Raw genomic sequence first — 25,850 nt, 5'->3', positions numbered from 1 at the left:
GTGTGACCTCGGTGTAGCACGCTAATTTGATTGTGGTATTTGATATTTCCTCTGTATATTTCTTTGGTTTGGTTCCAAACAGTCATAGTGGCCTCCTTTCACTGTACTGTAAATACATACAGTATTGTACTGTAAATGACACTGGGGTAGGTCGATCCAAGACCACCAGCGCTGCTGTAAATTACACTCATATTTGTCACATTCTGTTATAATAATCTCAGCGCTCATGATTTGTTGTTTTAAAGCCCCTGCCTCCCCCCCTTCATCATCTCCTCTTTTCCACCTCTGTTCCTCCTATAATTTATCCCCTCATGCCTTCTTTTCTACCCTAGTCACCAAACCTACTTGAATAAAATACAAAATACCTTGTTATTCCTACATACTACGGCTTTCTACTCAGTTTTTTTTCTGCATTTTTAGTTGATTCTCTAGAGAGTTGCACAGTAGTGGAGAAAACAGACTCTCTACCCACCTCTGTTCTCGCTGACTGAGACAGAACTACACAGACATACTCCCTTCTCTTTTGTGTTTGCTGCTCTTCACTGCCATTCTCGCCCTAGATCTTCACAAGACAACAGAACTGCCTCAGGGATGATTGACAGAAAAAGCATATTTGTAGGGGCACAGGTGCTACAAATGACCTTTGCTGTGTATGTATGTACTCCATTGTGCATCTGTGTGCATGTTTTTGCATACTGATTGTACGCTGGCTGCTGGCCCTTTGCAGATAAAGCCTGTTCTTCTGTGGGCCCACTTGTGGCTGGCTGATATTGCCTTTCTGTAATGCCAGGGAGCTTAGGGAGCTGCATGGACCCTTAGGCATCAGCCAAACACAATTAAGAAAGGTAGGCGGCATGTGTGCACAGCGGACACCTTGTTTATATTGTTCTGTTATAGGTTTAAATGTCTAGACGGTGTGTAAAATTACACATGAATGAAATATTTACAATTTGTGCCCACTGCTACACAGTGGTTTTACCTGGAATAGCAATATGCTTTTGTTTTGAAGTGGTTTAAGATTAATTTCCTCATTTTCTACATGATTCAGAACTCTTTCAGCATTAATGCGACAGGAAATTTCCTTCAAGTCTGTGGAGCACACTAATTAGTCTTAGAGCAGGTGAGAATTCAGTTCTGAGCTGTTACCTTCCTAGGCTGTGCCACTGAAGATTGGGTTTATCCAAATTTCCTCATTTGCTCACAGCACTGAGAAATGTCTGAAAATGTTCTTTGGTCAGTCAGTGTACTACTTTGGTGCACATAGAGTCTTCAATGTTTTTCAGGCCAAGGACCCCTTAGCTGGTAGAGACAGAGCAGACTATATATATTGTAGTGACTAAGTGTATTATGTACAATTCTGTTGCATTTGAAACTAGGTCCACAATAAAGTGTAGGGCAGCCCATAGCAGCATGTATAAACAAGTCAGCAGCAGTTGTAGCATGGCTAATGTTAGCATGTGAGTCCTCACCCTCTGTAATTTCTCCGGTGGCTTCTGAGGCGGAGGGTGTGTCAGAGTCCCTTGCTTGATAAGTTACTAAACAATCCATTGTGGATCACAAGAATGTCTGTACACTTGGGATAATAATACAGATAACTGGCCAAGATGTTTCAATAATACGTAGTTTGCTGTCTAGTTTGCTATTTTGAACAGGGCATCAATGTTGTCTAAATTAAACGTGTGTTTTTTATGAATTAATCTTTCTTAGTAATATGTTGGATTCATGTCAGTGTGTATTTTTAGACTCATTTAAATTAGAATAAAGAAAATATTATCAAACAATAATGTGGTGGCCCACCTGCAGTAACTTCAAGACCTCTAAGGGGGTCGCTGACCCTGCATCATCACATGCACTAAATAATTGATATTCCCATCAGCCATACTTGGATTTTGTGTTTTTTGACATTGGCATGTTAACATTGTCATTGTAAGTGTATTGGCATACTGACTTTAGCTTTTTGCTCAAAACATGGCTATAGCTTCACAAAGCTGCTGGCATGGCTCGTAGACTTGTTTTAATTAAATTCCATTGATCTCATAAATCTCAGGATATCTTAAAACCTTGCCAAAAAAATCCCAAACCATCTCTGTAGCTTGGTACAATAGGGTTTAGTGAAAAAAATTTGTTTTCTTGTAACCTGTGTGAACTTTCCATCTTAAGCTTGAATTTGCTGCATTCAAATTGACTTGTTTTTAATGCACCACGTAAGCCCAGTTATTCATTTAACTAGCTTTGCTCATGGCCTTAACTGTAGAATATGAACAGGCTTACAGTTGTGCTGTCTTGTTATTTAATTTTGTAATGACAGACTGATGGACACCCCCTCCCATGCTTCATAGCTTCGTCAGCTTGTTACATCAGGTTGAAACTGAAATGGCTAGATTGGTAGGCATGTTAAAATTGGTTTGAATCTGTGTTCTGTGTGCAATAATTTCCCCCAAAATATGATAGTTTTAAGACTCTGGTAGGATAGTTTAATATTTCCCATCTGGAAAGGCTGCTACCAATCTACTGTACATTAGAAACCGTCAAGCTATATTTGCACCTTGCCAGCACAAAGAAACAACATGCTCGTGCTCTTGTTTAAAAAAAAGTCCAGGAGTATGTAACTGACGATGTTTTTAAGTGGGTAATTACCTGCCTTTGTACAAGCCTTTGTCAATTTTTGCACTCATTTAGCCTTGAGCTATGTTGACCACTTGACAGCATTAAAGTAAAAGGAGACAAAGGAAGCGAATGGAAGGAAAGAAAAAAAACCACAATGTAATAGTCAGGCAGTGGGAGGGCTTATCGCAGCGGTCCAAATCCATTTAGGCAGACTGCTACCATTCAGGTAATGTGGAGCGTTTGGATACAAAACATGAAAATGTCAGCATACCTTTCAGTTTTTTTAATGATAAGCTTGCACACTTATCAAGCGCCTATTATTCCTCAAATTTGGTGTAAGAGAGGGGGTTGTGCTCTACCTCCTAAATAATATCACATTTTCATTTATAAGCTATAAGCTAAGAGACCGTAAAATGTAGATTAGTGCAAACACACAAAATATAATAAAAATGTGTAGCCCACCACACAACCCAGTGGATCAAATTCTCATCCGTTTCACAATGTGTGAGGTGTTATCTATCTGGGCAAACACTTGTCTGGGTGGGATTTATTGGTTGCAGCGGGAGTGTAGGAGCTCATCACTCTGTAGCACGGTGGTGATTATCTGCTTTACAGGGCCATTGGCACATTAAAGCGTGACCTGCTGAAGGCTGTGTAAGCTAGTGTTTGCAGCAGCATGAAAGAACGGAAAAGCGTTCCCACATCAATAAAACAGGTAAACAGCAGTTGCACGTCTGACAATAATGCCACATTTCCTTCATCCTCTCCGTCTGTCTTCAGTCTCTCTCTGTCTTGTGTTGATAGCAGGTTTTAGGACAACTGCTCGTGCATTTTGGTTCAGGATTAAAGGTGATTTTAAATCTGTGCTGTGGCTGTTTGGAGATTCCCCACCAGATTCTCCTGCATCCACACAATACTGAGGAGCAGGGAAAAAAGAGAGAGAATGAGGGAGAGTGCGTGTGGACGTGGTTGAAGGGGGGCTGGAATGGATGGAGATGTAGGGAATGTAAGATGCACAGAGGGAGTTGTGTACCTGGATCTCATTAAGGAGGTTTGCTTTGTCCTCTGCCTCACAGGGACTCATTGTTAGACAGTTTCTTTGAGAAGACCAGCGTGATTGACATCTCAACAGTGTATCAGGGATTAGAGGTGATTTTGTGGTTTATGTTGTGTGAGTATGTTTGGAGGTATTGATTCGTATCTCTGTGGCTGGTTTAATCATTTCAGAGGCTGTGGTAAAATTGGCTCCAAATGGTGAACACAGAGCAAAATAAATGTATACTCCAGCAGCGTGGAGGAGGGAAGGTGATGGCTCATGTTGAGAATGGGTTTCCTTTTTCTTTTGCTCAGAATATCAGAGCAGGGACACTGCTACATGTAGACCTTTGATTAGATTTCCCACCATGTTTGTACATTTATACCTTACCTGTATTGTTAGCTTTAGTGGCAGAAGTTTTATACACATTTAAAATTGAATTTTGAAATCAATGAATAAAACACAGGCAATGTCTGCTGTCTTGTGTCAGTGGAACCACAGATATTTGAATTGAATTGAATCATTTTTATAGTTTTTTTTTTTTTGGAACATGTAATAACCAATAAAACGATCGGTAAACATACAGCAAATTCTCCGAAAATAAAACAAAAAAAGACTTAATGTGCAAAAAGGAGTAGGAAGAAGTATACAGTATAGTAACCCCATTTATTTCAGTCTTGGGAGCTTTTTCTCAAAAACTGTTTAGTCTTTAATCTTCCTTTACAAATACCGTCCATGTTTTAAGGCAAGACATGTTGTGAAAGATATTACTTTCTGAGGAGTTCACATGTCAGCATTGTTGTTTTTAATTTGCGGTGCCTCACAGGGTTCCAACTGCTGAAACAAAAGCAAAACACTTCATGAGCGACACGCGATTGTGTGGTAATTACATTGTCAAACTGGATTATTGTTAATACAAGGCACTTGCATTGCAATAATAATGTGCCATGTCTAATTCCTTTAGAGCTGCTGCTGTTTTGATTAGTACTACTCCTTTTTGTTTTGCATGGAAGGATTACTTGATGAATTTTGCTATGGCTGTTCGTGGTGCGTGTTTTTTGTATTCCATTTGCATATACAGTAAGTCTCATATACTAACCTGGAACTAATTCTCTAATCTGTTTTGTCACCTTTGCACCCGTCTTCCTCTCCAGGGTCTCGTCTTCGCCAGGAAGACTTCCCTCCCCGCATTGTGGAGCATCCCTCTGACCTCATTGTGTCCAAAGGGGAACCAGCCACTCTCAACTGCAAGGCAGAGGGCCGTCCAACCCCCACGGTGGAATGGTACAAAGACGGGGACCGCGTTGAGACGGACCGTGACAACCCCCGTTCCCACCGGATGTTGCTGCCCAGCGGGTCCCTCTTCTTCCTACGCATCGTCCACGGGCGACGGAGCAAGCCCGACGATGGCAGCTACGTGTGTGTGGCCCGAAACTATCTGGGCCAGGCAATCAGTCACAACGCATCCCTGGAAGTAGCCAGTAAGTTCTGTTGGTGTGTGTTTGTGTTTGGATGCTACAGTGCTGAGAGCTTTGATAGATTTGTTAAAGGTCCAGTGTGTTGGATTCAGTGGCATCCAGAAGTGAGGTTGCAGATTGCAACCAACTGAATACACCTCGTCTCACCAAGTGCGTAGGAGAAACTATAAATGCAGTAAAACATGGAAGGTTCTCTCTCTCCCGAGTTTTGTTTGTCCTATCTGGGGTACTGTAGAAACATGGCGGTGCATCATGGCGGACTACATGAAAAAATACATAATACATAATTATTGATATTATGTTCCTTTTCTGCCAATATCTCCCCTAATTCCTACACACTGGATCATTAAAAACGATGCAATGCACATGCACTCATATTACTCATGGTGTAATCATCAGCAAATACACCACATAGAAATGGCTGTAGTCACACATTACTAAACAGACCTCGACTGAGAATAACCAAGAAGCTATCTCAAATACCCAGGCATAATACGCAGATATCCAGATAATAATTATCTTAGCTCTTTTAAATATTTTAATTGATTTTTCCAATCTCTCAATGTGCATGATGAGAGCAGGGATTTCAATTTCTAACTTCAAAGAAAGTAAACAGCTTTTTTGAAAATGTTAAACCTTGGAAAACATTTCCTCAGTATAACCTTGAGATAATCTCCTGCAAAAAGTCTTGAAGCAAGAAAGTACTTTTATTTTTACCAAAATGCATGTTGTTATAATTACTTTGCATTGAGCGTTTTGCGCTTTAAGCTCAACCTATTGTATTGATCTAATTAATCCAAGTAAGCCAGTTTATTTTTTTTACTTTCATTCCATCGTGGGTCATCTTTATGGTTGAGGGACAGGTGGAACGTCACTATGCGACCCACCTGTCAGACATGCAGCAGCTGTGTGTCTGCTTTAGTCCCCAAGGCATAAACAAGTGCTGAGTGTGTCCTTAACAGGTGACAGTGTCAAAACACTGAATCGCACAGTTGCATGTGTCAAGTGTATGCCAGTTAAACCGCCTTTCACTGCAGTATCTGTCAGGTTCCATGCAGCAACTAAATGTATGTGTGTGAAGATATATGTTAGCTACAGTGAGGGAATGAAGCTTGTGGAGATGCAGACACAGGGCAGAGGGCAAGAGGTCAAGGCTTACGACCATCAGAATAGGGTAAGTGCAAATGGTCTCTGAATCCCAATGGAGCACACATCCAAAAACACTGGAATCTGGTGAACAACATTTACTTCAGTGCTTTCTGTTTGCACTGGAAGAAGGAAGTGTTGGTGACAAGGGTTGACAACCGCAGCCATGCCCTCATGTACCGCACAGCTCCCCATCCTTTACTGTCTCTTCTCAGCTGTGTCAGCGCACAGAGCACTATCCTAGCTAGGTCTCCTGGGCAGACTTTTTCGCAAAGGCTTTAGAATAATAATACGCCTCTTGTATCCATTTCACCTTTTGAATTATAATGAAAGAGATGGTCAAACGGTATCACGGTAATGCTAGATCAGCAATCCAACCCTGAAAAGCTCAGGCCTCTAGAGGGAGAGTTTATTACCCGGACTTCACTAAATTTACTGTCAGGTTTTAAGGTCGAGGGAGAACACAGAGAGGACTTGTTGAAGCTGCCCGGATAAGTTATGTCCCCCTGCTTCATCCACCCGAGGTCACACAGATTCATGGGTCACCCCAGGGCTGGATAGTAAAACAGAAGCCCTTTCAGCAAATGCTGCTGAGTTAGGGAGTTTAAAAGAGGACTGAGAAGCTGGGGAGTGTTAAAAGGAGGATTGACCTTACTCTGTCAATAGACCAACGCTTCAGATCATTTGTCCTGAGTTGTTAATGTGATAGTTGTTAATTTTGTGTAGGGTTTAATTGCTTCGAGGATGCTTAGTCTTAAGGGAACTATTCACAACGGTTTCCAGCTTACGTGTTCTGTTTGTACGATCCACAGTAAACTACTGTTTTTTGAACATTTTGCTTTGACAAACAATTTTTGCACATACACCATTATATTATCATCATCTTTCACTTATTATGTTTGTCACTCAAAATTCACTGAGGCAATACTACTGCATGATGACACTATAACAATAAAGCAGAATCATGGATGGCGATCATGTACCATTATAAAGAGCTGGAATTGAGCCTGAACAGCCATAAAATTGTGGTAACACCCTTTGCAAGAATAGGTTCATCACAAGTGCCAACATATCCACATGGCTAAACGACTGAATAGGTTGATTACCAGTGACTCCCAAAATGACATATTACAACATGACTGTTGCAGTGTACCAGTGACAGGCATGCTATACCTTAGTCATACGATTGCAGTTTGGTTAGGTTTAAGCACTAAAACTACTTGGTTAGGTTTAGGAAAACATTGTGGTTTGGGTTAAAATAAGTCTCTTAGTTACATACACAACGTCAGTTACGTTATGTAGTATCACTTTACTATATCAGTAAGCTAAGACAACTCACCATTGACTTTTGGTAACACCCTGGACACGAAGTCTCCTCGGTGAAAGTCCTGTGCACATTTAACCCAACTATCCATCCCCGACCTCCTCTCTATGTGGATCTTGTTGCTCTTGAGTTCCTCCTTTGCTGCCGTATTGTTACTAAAACCACTAGATGTCGCCACCTAACAAGAAAGGTAAATATGGTTCGTAATAAGCTGCTTTCACAGTTGAACTATATGGTTGTTTTTCTGATGAGGACAGGCAGGCAAGTGTGTAATGGTCGTGGCGGATGGGGGTGGTCACATCCCCACCAATATTTATAATCATCAGTCATCAAATGCCAAAAATGGGTGTTCAGTGAATATGTCCTGCCATATTAAATATATTGTCTTTATATCATTTCAATTTGAGTATATTCATAGGGATTAAAAAATCATCACATTCCATTTCTGTTTAACAGTATCCCAATTTTTTTGGAATCAGGGTTGTATTAATAACTATTAAATATGTGATTGACTTATTTCAGTTACAGCAATTGGTGCATGCTGTGACAGTAAAGTACAGTATGTAATATTCTAACAAACATCAAATAGTCATAGTTAACTTACATGATTGCCTGTCTTTAATATTATATCACTTTATATGAAATGATAAGTATAAGGACTGGGCTACTCATGAAGGGCAGACACTGCAGCATATTGGCAAGAATCTCACAGAGCATTAGTCATTTGAGCTCTTATCGACAAAGTAAATGTGAAAGCTAAAGTGGAAAATTAATTACTCATAAAAGCCTCGACTCAATTCCAAATGAATTTACCGTTTTAAAACTTCTTCTGATGCCACTTTTGTTCAAGCGAAATAAGGCAGAGATGGCGATGAAAAGTGTGGAGACGGCTGAGAAAAGACAGCCTGACAGATGTAAAGTGATGGGAGCAGGAAAGGAGTGACAGAGATAGACGGTAACAGAAAAGAGAGAGAGAGAGAGAGAGGGAGAGGAAGACGTGTCTGTCCTTCAAGGCACAGAAGTGAAACTTGTATGCAGAAAATTGAGGTGACGTGGTAGAGACAGTGACAGATGTAGTATGTGCTGGTGCCTGAAGCGTGACCACAGGGTCGAAATACTGTGTAAGCACACACAACATGCTCACAGAAACGTGCACACACTCACACACATACATGCACACACATGGACTACAGAAAACCATTTCTGAAAGTGAAATAGATGAAATTCGGGAAAAAGGGTGAAAAAAAGAGATATAATGTAGTTCCTATCCAATAAATGTCACAGAAGACACTCAGCATATTTTTTTCCCTGCCTGCAGGGACCCTCGAGGACCCTGGGAAATGAACATATGTCCTATTGACCTCAGCCACTTGATTCAATCATGGAGCGCTTTATTGAGGTGAAGGCAAAGTCACAGCCTGTGTACTCTAAAGGTTATTGGATAGTAGACTTGTTTTTAGGTTCAGTAAGGAAGAGGAATACATTATATCCTAAAACTAATTGGACAGTGCGATTTGCTAGTGGAAAGTGAGGCTTGTGGCAGGGCTGAAGGTTAGACCACAACACTGCAGTGATGAAGTAATGAGCCAGGGGGAAAGACAACTGTATAGCTACATCACTTCCTACACATGTGAGCACATGAAGAGAAAGACAGAAACGTCCCCTATGATTCCTTCAGTTGCACACTCAGATAGTTTAGTTTTTATTTACATGTCACGCAAATGTATATCACACATGGGATTACAAGACGCAGCTGCCAAAGGCAAAAGAAAAAACATCAATCATGACATCATATGCTGTATATATTATGAATGTAAACAAATACTTGATTCGAATATGAAAAGAATCCAGTTTTCGTTGAAACATTCGTCCTCTCCCCCATGGCTGTTGCAAAGCTGTCATTTTTACTCGTTCTTCGATCTTATATTTAAGCCCAGTGCTTTGTGTCACTCAGTACCCAAGCAACTCCAGAGCTGAAGTTAGGGGACTGTCTCAAAAGTGTACAGTACATTTGCTTAAGTACTGTACGTAAATACAAATTGAAGTGATTACAGTATTTAAGTCTTTTCATTTTATGCCACTTTCCCATTGAACCATGCAAGAAAGGCAACAATTAATTTCCCTCTGAGATGTAGGTGGGTTCTGTCAATAGCTTTCTCATTAATTTTTTATCACACTCGGGACTATTTTAAAACACTCAAGACCAACTGTGTTATTTATTTTAACTGATGAAGTTTATTTTCATCTGGACTGGAGAAAGAAAAATGCAGGCATTCATTATACTGTAGCCAATACAACTCTGAATTTCTTACTGTTTAATCCCATGTTTCTATGTACATTATATTTTTCTACCTAGACCAGTAACAGTTACACAGCTTTTACATTGACTCGCTTTAGAATATTTTTTAGGACAATTCGATTAATTTAGGTGCAGTTATATATACAATATTTTTCTTAAAACCATATAAGAATATTATAAATGACAGGAAATTAAGTAGTATGTAGATTTCTTAACAACTCTCGGTGCATCTTCTGCCAACTTTTGGTATACAACAGAATACAGAAGATGAACTACATATAGAGTTGTGGCATTACCCCTAATTTTTATACACAGTACATTATTTAAAGTAACATATATACAGTATGTTTATGTAGAGGAGGAGGATGAGGAAACAGAGTAATCACAATTGCTTCAGGCCAGATTTGTATCATTATGAAAGGCTTTCTCCTCTTCTCTAGCTTTCCACAAGTAACTTACAAACCCACTTACATACCAGATTTCAACTGGACATACCAATCCCTGCTTCTTAGATAAATTGTATGAATCACACCTCTCCATACTCTATTCATATTTCATCATCCTAAATGTATGCAGTTTTGTTTTCATATGTTGAAAGGGAAAAGCCAGTGGGAGACATGTGATGGCATGTGGTAATTACATGAATGCATTACCATGACAGACATGTTCATTGCAACACCACACTCTCTGAAGTGGATCATGGGATACGCGCAGCTCAGTCACACTGTGAGATTGACAGCTTAAGTTGGGACCCCTGGTCTTTCTCCCTGTCCACTCCTCTTTGATTGTAATCTTGCTCTGGAAATGAGCGAGAGCAGGAGATGTACGAAACAGCAAAGAGAAAGGCGGATTCTCAGAGGTCAGGTTCCCCCACTGCCTGCCCCTATCCATTAACTAATGGTTCCTCACTTCAAATGGCTGTCACTGTCGCTGACAGCATCCTGTTGTTGTCACTCTGGATACACACAATAAAAGATCCTAAGTGGCAGCAGAGCGCTACGTGTTGGATAGTTGTCATTTTCCCTCCATATAGACGAGGAGTGATATTGTTTGATACACAAACACTGACACATTGTAAACGCTCTTCATCCACAGCCACAAAGTCAGATATCAGTGTTTATTTCCAATTGCCTGTGACAGTCCGTGAACGCCGCACTAGCCTCTTGTTCCTCATCCTGTTTTCCGCTCCCTTGTTCTCTCCCAGTTGGCCTTTAGTTAGATCAGTCAGTGAGTAAGTATCACACTCGGGGGACAGCTGGTTTGTGTTTACAGTCTGGAACGAGTGCACTGCAAGTATTGTCTAAACAATTTTAGTCGCTATATTCCCTTAGGCTCAGCATTTCCAAGAGCCAGATCTGTGCCAGAGTGTCAGGACGTAAGGAAAGAGTTTGTTTGGCTTGCAGCAGCCCGGTGAGGGAGAAAAGAGAAGGGAAGTACTCTAGAGCTTCAGACGAAGACCATATGGTTCCTGGGTGTGTGGAAATATTATCAGAATGTAAAAGTGTTGCTTTTGTGTGCGTCTGTGTGTGCATTATGTCAGGATTAAGCTGTATGCATCAGCTGAAACAACAGTTGCTAATTTGACAGGAAAGAAAGGACTGACCTTGACACCCGACGTTCTTATTATTATTGAATGATAATTACAACTTCATTATTTTACTATTTTATTTCACAGTAGAATACACTAAAAGAAACATCTAGCTTTATGTGTGATGATAAGCTGACAGGTATTATAGATATCTGCATTGTTGAAGGATGCCTGCATTAGACATATGTAGCCTCATTAATAGACCGTTGTGTGTGCAGGTTTTTCCTTTTGTGCTTTTCTTTGAGCAATAACTTGCTGACGAGGAGAGACAGATGTGCCAAAGGGGGGAAAGCAGTCCTGGAGAGTCACGTCAACAAGTCTGTTGAAGATAGACTTTATATGTAGAATGCTTTGGGTATCTCTCAATTTCTTCTGCATGTCATACATCCCTCCAAATCATGTCGGATATCATCTTGTTGTGGATAATGTATTTCAGCTCTGGTTGTTGCCGGGGAGACACTGTTTGGCTCGGCCCATTTCCCCAGACACTAAATCTTTTCCCCCTCTTTTCCCGCTCGGCACTGAACCTCAGCGCTGGTTGCATTTCCCTGCAGCCTCGTAGCAGTAATGCAGCCAGATTTTATCCATTTCCAATAAATCTCCATGCTTGCTGTGTCAGGTTACTCTGATGTCACACTCATTTGCTGATTTGCGACACGGCGAGAGAAACTTCCCGGTGGGCCAGATAACCAGCGCTCATGTGCTTAGCTACAGAAGTGTTTGTAACGACTGAAATTAATTAGCAGTGAAAAGCCATCATCAAGTTGCAGCTTGCAACAAACCCTGTTCTGACATAAGCTACGATATGTCTAGTGTGGCCTATATTTTACTTGTGAATTTGTCAGTGTGGCGGTATTAAAGGCTTACAGCATGGTTGAGTAATCCTGCTGTCACTGAGAGAAGAGGGATGGTTGTGCATTTGCTCAGATATTAGCCTTATCCATCCTCTATCTGTCACTCTGTAACGCTACAGTCAACAGCACCCACCAGCCATATCTGTGCTCAAGGTTAATACTATCTTCCTTGTGGGGGTCAAAGGTCATGTCAGTTTTTCATTTCAACCTCTTGTCAGTTTTCATTTGCTAGAGCTTTCTGCCTGCTCTCTCTAAATATCTGCTCTGTGTGATATCATATCACCTAGTAAAAGTTAACTGTAATTCTGTAACGAGAAATCAAGCTGAGTAAAACTCCCCTCAGGGCGTGAAAATGAAAAATGAGCTCTCTCCCAGATGTGTGCCATGTAATTGTGGTTTGATGTTTGTTAGTGTTTCTGATTAAGATGCCAACTTCTTAGATTATCATTTAAGCTAATCAAAATTCTTATGTTGGGCAGACACTTTGCTTTATCGCTGCCAACCATAATCAAATATTCAGAGTGAATACCAGCCAGCCAAATTGCATGGAAATTTAACTCAGTGTTTATGGTTGGTTTTTAAAGTAATATAGACAAACATAGCTTTATCACTGTTTGTTCTTAGCCTAAGAAGTAGTAGTAGTAAAGTAAAGGAACGAGTTAAAATTTGGATTCCTTGCTTGCTCTTCGCTTTCGGCTGTGGTCTTGCTTTCCCCCACATCCCACACAGTCTCCAATATACACAGATTAAGCTCATCGTTGAACTATTATAGCTTGTGTCAAAATCTTTAATACACTACTGCATTATGTATTCATGAATTGTTGGCTCTGTGCAGTCAGACCAATTCATCGTTAAAGGTATAGTGTGTAGGATTTAGGGGGATTTATTGGCAGAAATGGGATATGATATTCATAATTATGTTTTCATGATCACCTGAAACTAAGAATCGTTATATCTACTGAGGGTGCAGGTCCACTTCCAGGAGTCCACTGTGATGCACATCCTTGTTTCTGCAGAAGCCCAGAATAAAGAAACCTAACAGTGGTCCTTAAGAGGGCATTTCACATTTTCAAGTTTATTGCGACCACCATAGGGGAGTTTGAGATGAGGGATATTCAGTTGGTTGCACACTGCAACCTCAACATTAGATGCCCCTACAATCCTACAAACTGGACCTTTAAAGTCCAACTAAAATTAGACTGCAAGGTATATTCTGCTCCAACATGCACATCTGTCTAGTAAATCTTGTGTCATGTGTTCCTCATTGGACAAAACCAGGAAAGGGAAAGGGAAAAATTGTTGCATCTTTTTGGTATCTTGATGTCGTCCCCTATCTTTTTCATTAATCTGTCTTAAAGGATAACTACCGTTTTTTACAACCTGGACCTTATTTCTGGCAAAATATATGGTCATTTACTCACCCAGATAACTTTGGTGTCATTCGGCGTCGTTCGGACGAAATTAGATCCAGTGTAGCGGCGATATATCCATATAATGGGGCAGCGACACACAGCCTCTATATAACGCATTATCTGCCACGAAACTAGTTCATTTCATCAATATTTTGTTATGAAATGCTAGCGCTATTAGCCTCTGAGTCCGGGCTCATCTATTGTCAACATCCGGGGTCTGTAGGCTGATCTACTACCTCTGACCTGGAAGATGTCGTCTCTGAGCTGCGCGCGCACCCGCGACAGCGCGGCTTGTTTACCTGTAGCTGCTACTGCTAGTTTGACCCCGGATGTTGATAACGGACGAGCCCGGACTCAGAGGGGAATAGCGCTAGCATTTCATAACAAAATATTGATGAAATTAACTAGTTTCGTGGCAGATAATGCATTATATAGAGGCTGTGTGTCGCTGCCCCGTCTCTCCCATTATATGGATATATCGCCGCTACACTGGATCTAATTTCGTCCGAACGACGCCGAATGACACCAAAGTTATCTGGGTGAGTAAATGACCATATGTTTTGCCAGAAATAAGGTCCAGGTTGTAAAAAACGGTAGTTATCCTTTAATACTGTTCCAGTCTACATAGTCACTGCCTACATAGAGGTCGTACTTGATTTTATGTAGTCAATCAATTCACTTTATTTTTAAACCATAGTTGCATAAAACTTGGACGTTGCCGTTCTATGATAGGCAGACCCATACTATAACAGCCAGACAGCAGACTGTTACACAATACAGGACCCCCAGACATAGAACAAAATCCCATATCCCAATCCCATCCCTTTCCAGATAAAGTCTCCTTCTTAGATGTATTAAAAAAACATGAACATGTCTTGTCCTGGGCCTTAAATTTTTGTTCAAGCTATTTAGCTAGTCAGCTGCAGCACATTAAACAGAATGTATTTGTGTGTAACTGCAAATACCACTTTGGTTTGTTTAGATGCAGCTGTGGACGTTACTCTTCACTGCCACTACTTATAACACAGTATCTGTCCACAGCTTGTAAGCAACACAGTGTGGGTTTGCTTTCTTTCTAGTTCCCTTGCTGCTGCTCTGCCTGCAAGCTGCTGTCAATCAAACGGACACGACCTTCCAGTGGTTGACAGTGTTTCTGATATTTCCTCAAGCCATTTTTTCCCCTTCCTTTTAATAACGATTAATGAATTGACAATGAATTCAAAACTAAACAGGCAATATTCGACAACAGAAAGGGATTATATGTCATTTTAGCTGGAATTAAAAATAAAAATACTAACCTGTTGCAGGCTGTTTTGTGTAACAGTCTTTAAATTAGGTATTCTATATTTGGAAATTTGCTTAGTGTATTTAATCAGTATGAGCAAGACAGGTATGTAGCCAACCAGCTGCAATTGTTTGGGTTACCTGTGAGATTTAGCAACATATCATCTGCATAGTGATGAACTCAGATGCTACTATGCTACTACACTGTACACTGTATATGAATACAGTACTTCACTGAATTACTCCATGGAGACTAACAGACAGTTGCAAGTGCAGCAGTATAGTAAAACACTGTTTGTGCAGTATTTTTCATCCTGCTTACCCAGCACAACCAAAGATTTGGGTATCTCCTCTAATAGGCTGCAGATGTGGTGAATTATAACATGCAGAAAATAGGGGAGAAAGAGTGAGAGAAAGGAGTGGTTCCTCAATGGAAAGCTGAATAATGAGATGAACAGTTCCAAAGCACTACAACCATTCCTGTGCCTGCCTGGCTGTCAGTTCTGCATCCCTTATTTTCTGCCATTTTCCTCCTCCTCCGCCTCCTCCTCCTTCTGGAGCATCGCTTCATCTCTCTCCTGTGGGAATACTTGGGAATGTGCAGACAGGTTTGTGATGGGGCTGCTGATGCTGAAGCTGCTTACTGAAAGCTTTGATGACCAGCGATGTGTTCCCCATTATTGTCACATACACTATATACAAATTGTGTGTATGTGAGTGTCTATCCATGTAAGGTGCATAGTATGCAGCAGCAGACTGTATAACAAGGGTGTGTCTGTGTTTTTTCATGTTGGTGCTGCTCTATGTTTAAAAAGCTAGTGCTGTTTTTTTTATTTTTAATATTAATGTTGAACCACATGTCAAAACAGCAAAAAACTATTTAAATTAGATTCATTCAAGTACCTGAAAAAATAATAAAATAGTGCCAAACCTTGCTTTTAAAAGTGCCACTTTAAGGCGCTGTGTTTTTTGTTAATCTTTTAAACATCAACAGCCTTTTGTGATGTTGACATTGCAGAATTAAAATAGGCAATTTCAATATTTTTCCAATTAATTGTGTTGTGTGCATGTAGTAGTAATTAATATTCACAGTTTGTGTTTGCTTAGCTGGCAGCTTCCTTCCACACCCTGAAATTCCTTTTTTCTGTGTCATCAAGGCCAATTTTCAAGGTCTCAGTTTTATTATGCGAGACAGAGACAGTGAGAAAGAATAATTGAGAGTCTTCCTCAGTCTACTACACCTACAACTAACATTCTAGTACAAGTATCTACAAGCACCTTTTGGTGTTTACAGGTATGGTTTTCCTCCCATTCATTCTCTCAAATATAGGAAAGTATAATTTCTTCAGATGCAATAGAATACGATAAAATGGAATATTTCATTATGCACGACTCCCTCCGCCAATAAAACCCTCCTCTCTGTTTGCTCAATCTATGTTTTTCTCTGTGGAAAACTCCCCTTACTGTTTCTCCCAGACTTCCCAAGGCTATTGCAGAGATATAACAAAGAAGCACAAATACAGGCAGCATGAGATGAGGCTCTGGCAGCTGAAGGAGAGGATAAAGCTGAGAGGTAAAGGAAAACCAAGAGACACCGAAGAGGGACTGGAGATAATTAAAAGGATCTTCAAAGCGACATAGCTCTTAGCGTTGGAACTCATTCTCATTTACGCACATATAAATGGCCGTCCACACGCGTACATTCAAACCACATAATGCAACTATACTCAAAGATGTGTTGTTTTCATGCTACATTCACGGCATAAATCTGTGTCTTCTACCCGCCCATATGTTTAATGGGGGTTATGCAAAGCACGTCAGGATTCTGCTCATTTTCATAACAGCAATCTACTGGCAATTTATCACAATCAAGCATGAAAAATCTGCTATTATGCCAATGATTTTTTTTGTTTCAGTGTAATATATTTCTATATTTCTAGGAGAACAATGCAATTGCATTTTTAGGATTAAATGTCACATTGAAATATGGGCGTGATACTAATGAAACTGATTCCTTTTGGAAGCAAGGGGTGTTGCCCTGTTTCACCGTCTCTATCCGTGAGACTTGCATGCAAAAACACAAACACATGATCGATGAAAGTTGTGAGTTTGCAGGTAATCTATCTGAAGAATAGGGGATTCAAAGAATAAACAACTAATCTACTATCAAAACCACTAGCTGACACTCGGCATTGTTGTAGATTAATCTTTCATCTGTGATTTTAGCACAGTGCACTATTGAGTGACATCATAATGCATCATATCTGTAGTAGGCTATTTAGAGCTTTTGAGATGACCTAGCTACAGAAGGTGGACATAACCTTAGTTGCTATTGAACAGATATTTTTTTTAAGCAATTGTTTTCCGCACTATTCCATGTTAAACCGAATTCAAGGTGAATGAACGATGTAATCGGCCCAACCCTACCCCAGTATCCAATGTCATACCACCACACTACAATGCAGCTTCTTTCCTCAGGCTCTGCGACTCCTGGACTCATCCTCAACACTCCACTATAAAAAAAAGAAGCTTTTTTTCTCTTGAAGCATAAAGGGACTACAACTTGTGTTGTAAAATTAACCTTTGAACTTCTAGTTAAATATTGATCATCTTAATTAACTTACAACGGACGCCATGTGTGACTTTCAGCACTGCCACCCTGCTGCTATGAAGTGGTGCTTAGGGCTTGTAATCATGGCAGTTCTGTCCAGGGTCTCTGAGGTCAGAGGGACGAACAGCTGATTTGACTGTCTGACAACCTGTCAGCAACTGGTCTCCCCCCAGAATAATGTGTGTGCATGAGTGTCAGTAAGAGAAGGGAAGATGAGACAAACACCACCTGTTACTGTGTGAATGGAATATTTCCATCAGACCTCTCATATTCTACTGATTGCTCCAGGGTTAAATAGATGAGAAAGTAGGATTTTAAGATTTTTGCCATGAAACCAAAATAGGGATAGGGCAATAGGGAATCAAAATAGCAGCAACAGTGAAATAACTATTGACTAAACTTTAATTAACTAAAAAATACACCATTTATGAGTGATGGTGATAATAATTATAAGTGTGTATTCATCAAGCAAACCTGATTGCATGTTATTATTAAGTAATTATAAATGCACAAGGTGACACAACAAAACACAACCAGACTGAAGAGGAAATTCTGGAATAATAACATGAAACATCCGTACGTGTACAAACTCAGCACAAGGACAGGCAGCTTTATTTGCTCTGTGCTTGATGGCTTCTCCATTTTCTAGAGCCACATTATCTATGAGATGAATGACAGGTGTGCTTTCCTGCCCTAATGCACAAATTTGCCTCGGCTGCAGAGTGCTAATGTGGCTGCTTTTAAACATAAGTATATTCAGATGTTCCAGAAAGTCAGAAAACAAGGCTTTTATACCATTTATGTCACCTTTATGGCTTAGTAATTGATTTCAGTAGTACTCCAATGTCATTACATCCAGCATATCCTCCCAGTATTATAGTTAATTGTTAATTTATTGATCGTGTACTCAGTTACTGATATTACGGAGGACAGTGTTGATGGAGAGATGAAGAAATGGTTGGCTAGTGTTGGATATATTTGGTAGTTTGAGTGTTTTGTTGAGATGTACATTCTGTCAGATCTCTCCATGCACTGGTACACTGTGGTACAACATGGTCTGATCTTCATCTGACTACTTTGTTGACCGTAAGCAAACTCCATCTCTGGCTTTTGCATCATCTCATGAAAGATTCACAGACACGCATAAGAATATACTTTTCCAGGCTCCTTTCCAATAATTTATCCCAGCAGCCTCCAAGCAGAGTTGGCTAATTATCCACTCGATGAATATTTTGGAGTGAGTGAAGTGAACTGGGAGTCATAGCTGGATTGATAATTGAACTGATTGCGTGCTGGGTTTCCCAAAAACCTCTCTCTTCTAATATGGTTTTGTGGACCTTTAAATGAGTTCACTAATGTCAAGAATTTAAAAGTTTTCAGTGTGCATGTATGTGTTTGTGTTGGTTATGTTGCTGTGTGTTTGTGAAAGCTATAAATACATAGTTTCTATTGGCTACTTTCACCTCTGCTGTCTGTTTTGTTGCTGTTTTGTTTGCTGCTGATGTCTCAAACCTTTCCTCGCATCCCTCTATCAATTATGTGTACGACATATACTCTGTGAGAAATGTGTTACTAAAGGTCTTGCACCAGAGCATCAACAGGCAATAAAACATACACACCCACCTACCAGAGATGTACATCTTCCTCGTCCACTCTGTATCTCGAGTGTGAGAAGCCTCTCTGTTTAATTGACAGCTGCTTCACTAACTGGTTCCCCTCACTGACAGATGAGGAAGTTTTTCACACTAATAGCCATCGGACACCTGTGTGTCTTGTCAGTTTTTTTTTTCCTTGAGGTTTGTTGACAGCATGTGCAGAGACAGCACAGCCAGTGTGATGTAGGAGCGCTGTCAGTTTGATGTCTTATATTCCCGCTGTCACCTATTCTCACTCACTCACAAAGTGCCATTTATAAATAAAGCCGGAGCCATGTGTTGTTGTTGTTGGCATGCGTGTCTTTCAGCCCCCTGCATTTCTAGCGTCTCGAAAAAACGAGCAAAAAACCATATCAGGGACAAGGACTGATCATGAGCAGCATATCTGATTTAATTAGAGGTTTCATACCTTCTTTTCATGCATTTATTTTTGAAGCACATTATATTTATATTCACTTGCAGATTTGTCTTCTTATTTTTCCATCGCTTGTTTTTGTTTATCCCTAGTGCACGGTGTACCGTTTCCTGCATGTGTTATCATTTTAATAAGCTGATGTACAATAAATAAACTATGTCTGAAGAATTCATATGAAATATACTGTACGCAGACAAAAGAATTGTAAACATTTTGGGCCAGGGTGCTCATATTCCCTCCTCTCTTAGCGTATTTTCTTTCCTGGTTTTGCTTGTTTGAGTGAACTTGGCCTTGGGTCTGCCTCTCTCCGCCCTCTCTATCTGCTGCTGCTCTGTTGGCATTGATTATCTCAGACCTGAGGTATCCGCTGTGTGTGTGTGCACGTACAGTACGTGCGCGTATCTGTTTCACCGTCTCCAGCTCCACTGCATGCTGAGAAGGCAGATATCTCTGGAGGTTCTGTAATAGAGCGGATACTGTTGCCCGCCTCACATTGCCATGGGGGATGAGGGAGCGGCGTTGGAAAGTTGTTGGGGGATGGAGAGGTAGAAGTAGGGGAGAGGGCAGAGGATGAGAGTATCCACCATTTACTCGATATGAATGAAATCCTATCTGTTTGATTAGCCCTTTGACTCCACTGGTCACAAACGCTCCTTGAGCTAATTGAATTATGTTTTTTTCAGGAGTTCATACGGACTGTACTGTACTGGAGCAGGTCACTGGTGGGTTTGCAACTATTAATTTAGGGCTGGGCAATATAGCGATAGTGCATCATTATCACGATATAAAATCATTATCATGATATGAAACTATATCATCTCAGATTTAGTAGCACATTGTGTTTGTATTTTGTAAAAGTACTCAAAGTCATCCCTACAGTTTTGTCCGAATATTAATATTGAGGCCTTTGGTCAAAAACATCATAATTGATTTTGTTGCCAGTCCAAGCCTATTTGAAGTGCTTTTATCAGATCTCAAAATATTGAGATATATATTGTGTATTGCAATCTAGCCTAAAAACAGTCAGTGTTTCCCACACAGACTTTACTTGGGCAGGCCGCCTGAGTGTATTTGGCAACCCACTTGATTTTTTTAACTGTTGTTATTTTATCTGTCCGAGAGAAACAGAGAGACGAAGTAAGCAACTGTGGGTGAATTAAGGGCAACACTATGTAGTCAAACTTTTAAAGTGATTCTGAATGAGGCAGTTGATTTATGAGTCTCGTTCTGTAACTTTGGTGAAATGACCCTGTTAACAGCACAGTTTTAGAAGGTAACAGCACAATCCAAACTCAATAGCAGCATTTATTTCCAAAAACAGTGTTCTGTTACTCTGGATCACACAACATGTGACATCAGGTGTTGCACTTTCACTAGTTACAGCAATCCTGTACTATTGCCATGGCATATTACAGCCAAGTTATAGCAATTGTGTAGAATATACTGTAATATATTCCTGTTTTGATAATATATACAATTTAAACTAAGGAGTTTTGCTGTAACAATGACATATGGGACTTTACTGTACTGTCTTCAGTAATGTGTTGTTAAATCTACAGCGACATCTGAGAGTGTCCTTCTCAATGGTTTCCATAGGGACTATTATTTTATTAGAAAGCAGTGCCATTGAAAATTCCTCATGGTGATGCTGTTGGATTATCCAGAGTGATGGGACCGCTTGTTCTGGAAAGACACATAGCTTTATGTGCTTTTTTTTAATGCTAGGAACTCCACAATTCACCACCATCCATTGTATTGGGGGAGCAGCCGAAGTCTTAGAGGCGTATATCTCAGAATCAATCAAACCAAAACTATCTGCATATACAGTGAAGTGAGAAAATGTTTTTTGTAATTTGAGTGGATTAGCCATTTAATGAAAAGAAAGTGCGCAAACAGGCAAGAGTGTCATTAATGCTTTGGGAATTGACACATAACCTTAATAGATATTAATGTTTTCTCCCTGAGCGAATGTGTGTAGTGGAGAGCAACAGCACAGCTAGATGACTTCAGTACCAAATTGCTTCTGGGAGGAAGAAGTGCACGAAGCTTCACACTCCCGTGAACACGCAGCAGGGAATGTGCTGTACATTGTTTACAGTATACACAGTCTGCCATGTTAAATAGCCCTCGCTGTCACTCCCATTTGGTTTGTGAACAGAACGACAAGCTCACAAACACCGGGACTTTAAAAGCTTGCGCATGTTAGTCAGTACGCTCCAATGGATGCTATTAACCACGGGTTACCTACTGGGTGTAATCACAGGTTTCAGTCCCAGTAAATCTCACTGTTCCTTGCCTTGTAAATTACTGTCAGACTCCTGGAAATGTATGTTGACCTCCCGCTTTTCATTCAAACCCCCGAGCAGTTGCATATTTACTATATCAAGCAGAGCGGAAAAAAACAGCGCGCCCAACAACAAACCAATTAATTTGGACACATGCTGCCATATGAGACTGAATCGAAAATTAAGAGAATGGAAGTCAACCATGGCTAGACAGAAAAAACCTTGGTGTAATGTGGAGTTCGGTGGTTTGTTGTGTGGGAGGTGGAGATGCGAACACCACAGACTGGAGCGGAAATGATAATTAACAATGACCTCGACTCGACCCTGATTCCCTCCTTTACACATGCTATTTTTTTCTCCACGAAGGCTTCAGAGACACAAAAGCAACTCTCGCTGCACAGACTGTGAAGGACAACGTTTCATTTGAGTCGACAATGTCAGAATAGTCTTCTGAGAAAAGGTTATCCCTTTCCTTGACTGCCCTCTTTTTCTCATTTCTTCCTATTTGGATCCAGACAGTGCTGAGTTCACTATGAGGAAGACAGCTGGAGGGATTACAGTCAGCTAATTATAAGATATCTATCCATAATTGCAGTGGATTACGCTATTATTCATACAGAGCTTAGCCGCGCAAAATGCCTTAACCACCATCACATTACGTAGCATATATCGCTATGTATTAGTCACTATTTATACAGCTGAAACTAAATGGCACAATTCAGTTTCAGTAGCCTTGGTAAGGGTAAAGGATAACCAAACCCTATTACCCAATTACAGCTCTTCTCTCAGTCTGTAACGCATCATTGATGACTCCATTAGGCTCGTGCATTGAGGTTATTGTTGGACAGAAATGAGGAGATGGCATTCAGGTAGCAGATCAATTTATGAGAGTAATTCCAGGGGGAGTGCGTGATTTGACTTCTGGGCTGGCCTTAAGAGGACAAACAGACACTTTAGTGGAGGAAATGACTTGAGCAAATAGCAGATTTGAAGAAGAAGTCCTGTCTTTTTCTCCACCTACCCACTCCTTTCAAACGCTTTAAGAAGTGTCTGTGTGGTTAAGAAGACACTATTTTAAAAATCCTCTTTTTTCTGTCTTGTGTTTACTCATTTATACTGTTGGCGCTGTTGAGTAGGGGTGTCACATTATAAATAAAGGCACAAGTCGATTCAATTTTCTGTTTAAACATTTTTTCTTCTTCAATGACAACACTGCCATTGTTAGACTATGGCATCTGGATTTGTAGAGCTCAACAAATCATTGTTTTTCTGCCCTGATACTGTCATTTACTTCTTTAAAAAGATAAGGTAAGGTAGTTTCTTTACAACAGCAGCTATAATATTCACTAAAAATAAAGATTCCAAATTGTAACACCATCTTTCTAAGATCCAACAATAAACAACGAAAGATAGAAATACAGTATGTTAGAAAAGTTTGGTTTCTTTTGGTAAGGATCTCTGAAAAAGGAAATAAACCCAACATCTCCAACTCTGGGATTTAGCTCCTTTAGTTGATCATCTTTGTGCACGCAGGATACATGTCTGGAAGTGCAGCTGCAGACTACCGTGGAGCTAGTTAGAGAAAAAGAATACTGGGTGATCCTGCTCATTATTTTGATGATTGAAGCTCGTTTCGATCTATTTTCAATTTGGAATAGAAATGGCGACGCCCCTATATGGGAAGTGTATTGATCACTTATAATTCTTTGGGTATGAGATAATCATAGATTGCATGTTATATTACAGTAACAAGCTAAAAACAATCTCATGTGATAAGTCAAGTATTCAGTATTCCCATCTCAAGTATGTCTCACTATGTTGTATCCTCGTAGAATATAATTTAAAGTGAGAGTGGGTGAGAGGACAGATGGTGGGACTCGCATCAGAACAATATTGGCTGTCCATGTAGATTTGTTTGTCCAAACTTAAAGATACAGCAAGGCTGTTATAAAACATTCTCAGTTAAAGACTTTTGCCAGTCGCTGGGTCAGAATCCATTTTATGCGGGTTGGATGAGTTACAAAATGAAACCTACTTTTAATGGCAGGCTGCTGGCGATGAATTGTGGAGTCTAACATGCAGACAAAAGCGGCACTGTAGTCCGGTGGTACGGTACGGCACTAAAACAAAGTTTACCTTTGTTTTACCATTGTCACTTCACAGTTATTAAACTTACATAGCCACAAATAGATACATTACCTCATCATTATGCATCCTGCAAACAACATGTGCCTAGCCAGATCAAAAGAACTTCATGTCATGAGGCAGTGGTGCTCATACTACTTTTGTCCACAGGGGGCGCCAGATCCAACACGAAATGAAAGTTCCTTGTAGCTGCTTTAACGAACTCAGAACTGTGAATCTGCAGGAAGTTGACATCATCAGACAAGAGAAATTTGTAATTTTTTGTCATGGGATTAAGCGGACGTGAATGAGAGACAAAGTGAATATTCACAGACCATGTCCCTCCCTCCATCTGCATATATCTGTAGCCAGAATGACAGTATGTTGTTTATCGCCCTCGCTGGTTTTTAAAATAATCTATTTAGCAATATGTTCCCTTCACTCCCTCCTTCCTCCTGCCCATCACAGCAGCTGTCTCTGCACACATGGCGCAGCAAACCAACCTGAACGTTTTCTTTGCACTGCTGCTAAAACCAATTAAATTTACGGCAAAGAAATCACCTGATTACAAAGCCCCCCTCATCTTTCCCTCTGGTGTGTGCATTCATGTGTGCACCTGTGTATGCGTGCCACCAAGGGCAATGTTAAGAGCTGATCAGGTGGGAATGTGACATACTTTCTGGTTGTGCGTGTGCCTGTCTCTTTCCAAATCCATATGGGCGCAGCACTAATTAAATCCAGCCGGCTCAACCATTCACACCACCGGCTGCTTGGCACTGAGAAAAAATCTGTTGGTGTTCTGTCAGGTAATATGACAAAACCAGCGGGTAGAGTTTATGTGGGTGTGCGTTAATGTCAGGGAGAGAGAAGGGGGTGTGATTGAGGCTGCAAAATGACTTTGTTTGTGCGCAAAGAGCGAGAGGGAGTGAGCCGGCCTGCGGAGAGAGAAATATTAATTCTAGTGTTTGTAGATGGAGACAGTCAGATTGGCTGTTGATGATGTAGATGTCTTTGTACGAGACAAGATTTTGTCAGCGGGGTTAATAGCGGAGGGGGCGTCATGTCACGCAAAGGCCTCCTCACTGAGCCGACCGACAGGCTGCTCGTATCTCCAGAAGTGGGTGCCTCTCTCAGCAATTTCCAGGCCTTATCGAATCTAAACAGTATAAATGTGTTCCTCCCCTCGCCCCTGACCCCATCACTCCTCGTGGCTTTCCACCAGCCCCTTCCATCTCCACAGCAGCAGAAACGTATTACTGTCTTATAAGTGAGGTGACTTTAGCCCCAGATTTATTCTCACAGTGCATCCCTTCCAGTCTCCTCTCCAGAATTGTTTACTAGTATTTTTTTTCTCGCACACGTGCATGACCGAGGTCACTTGCACGCGCTAATTTTATAATTGTCCTCTTGACGTGCGTTTCCCAGTAATTTCACAGCGGATATGTTGATCTTCTCCACGGATTCCGCTTGGTTTGTCCGTGCTGCTTGGGAGGGCTAATGTGTTGGTTTAACGGCGTTGTGTTAACAGGATAAAGATTTATGGGGGGGCAGAGCAGCATGTGTTTTGTGGTCCACACAACAGATAGATAAATAAATGGAAATTGGGTCCATTTGTCACTGCCCGGGCTTGCCTGGGATGCCGTGTACCTGTGGAGCACAGAGCCCAGCAGAGATGTGACACCTTGTCCCAGTCGGTGCTTCATCGGGTCGTCCGTCACACGTGTTCCTGAGC

The 25,850-nt window shown here is 40.7% G+C and overlaps 1 protein-coding gene across 5 annotated transcripts in view; it reads left to right on the top strand.

The window, feature by feature from the left end:
• The window catches only part of LOC311269366 (roundabout homolog 1-like), a 103,553-nt gene that overhangs the window by 34,608 nt on the left and 43,095 nt on the right, over window positions 1-25,850 (top strand). For all 5 annotated transcript variants that reach the window (XM_084373479.1, XM_084373476.1, XM_084373477.1 and 2 more), the window contains one exon: window positions 4,798-5,124. In XM_084373479.1, coding sequence (XP_084229605.1) covers window positions 4,798-5,124 — 327 coding nt within the window. The remainder of the gene's footprint in view (window positions 1-4,797; window positions 5,125-25,850) is intronic.

Source organism: Pagrus pagrus (genome assembly GCF_965226575.1).
Source record: "Pagrus pagrus genome assembly, chromosome: 14".
Taxonomy (NCBI): Eukaryota; Metazoa; Chordata; class Actinopteri; order Spariformes; family Sparidae; genus Pagrus; species Pagrus pagrus.
The sequence above is the reverse complement of the archived record's forward strand: the minus strand, read 5'-3'. Positions and strand labels throughout refer to the sequence as shown.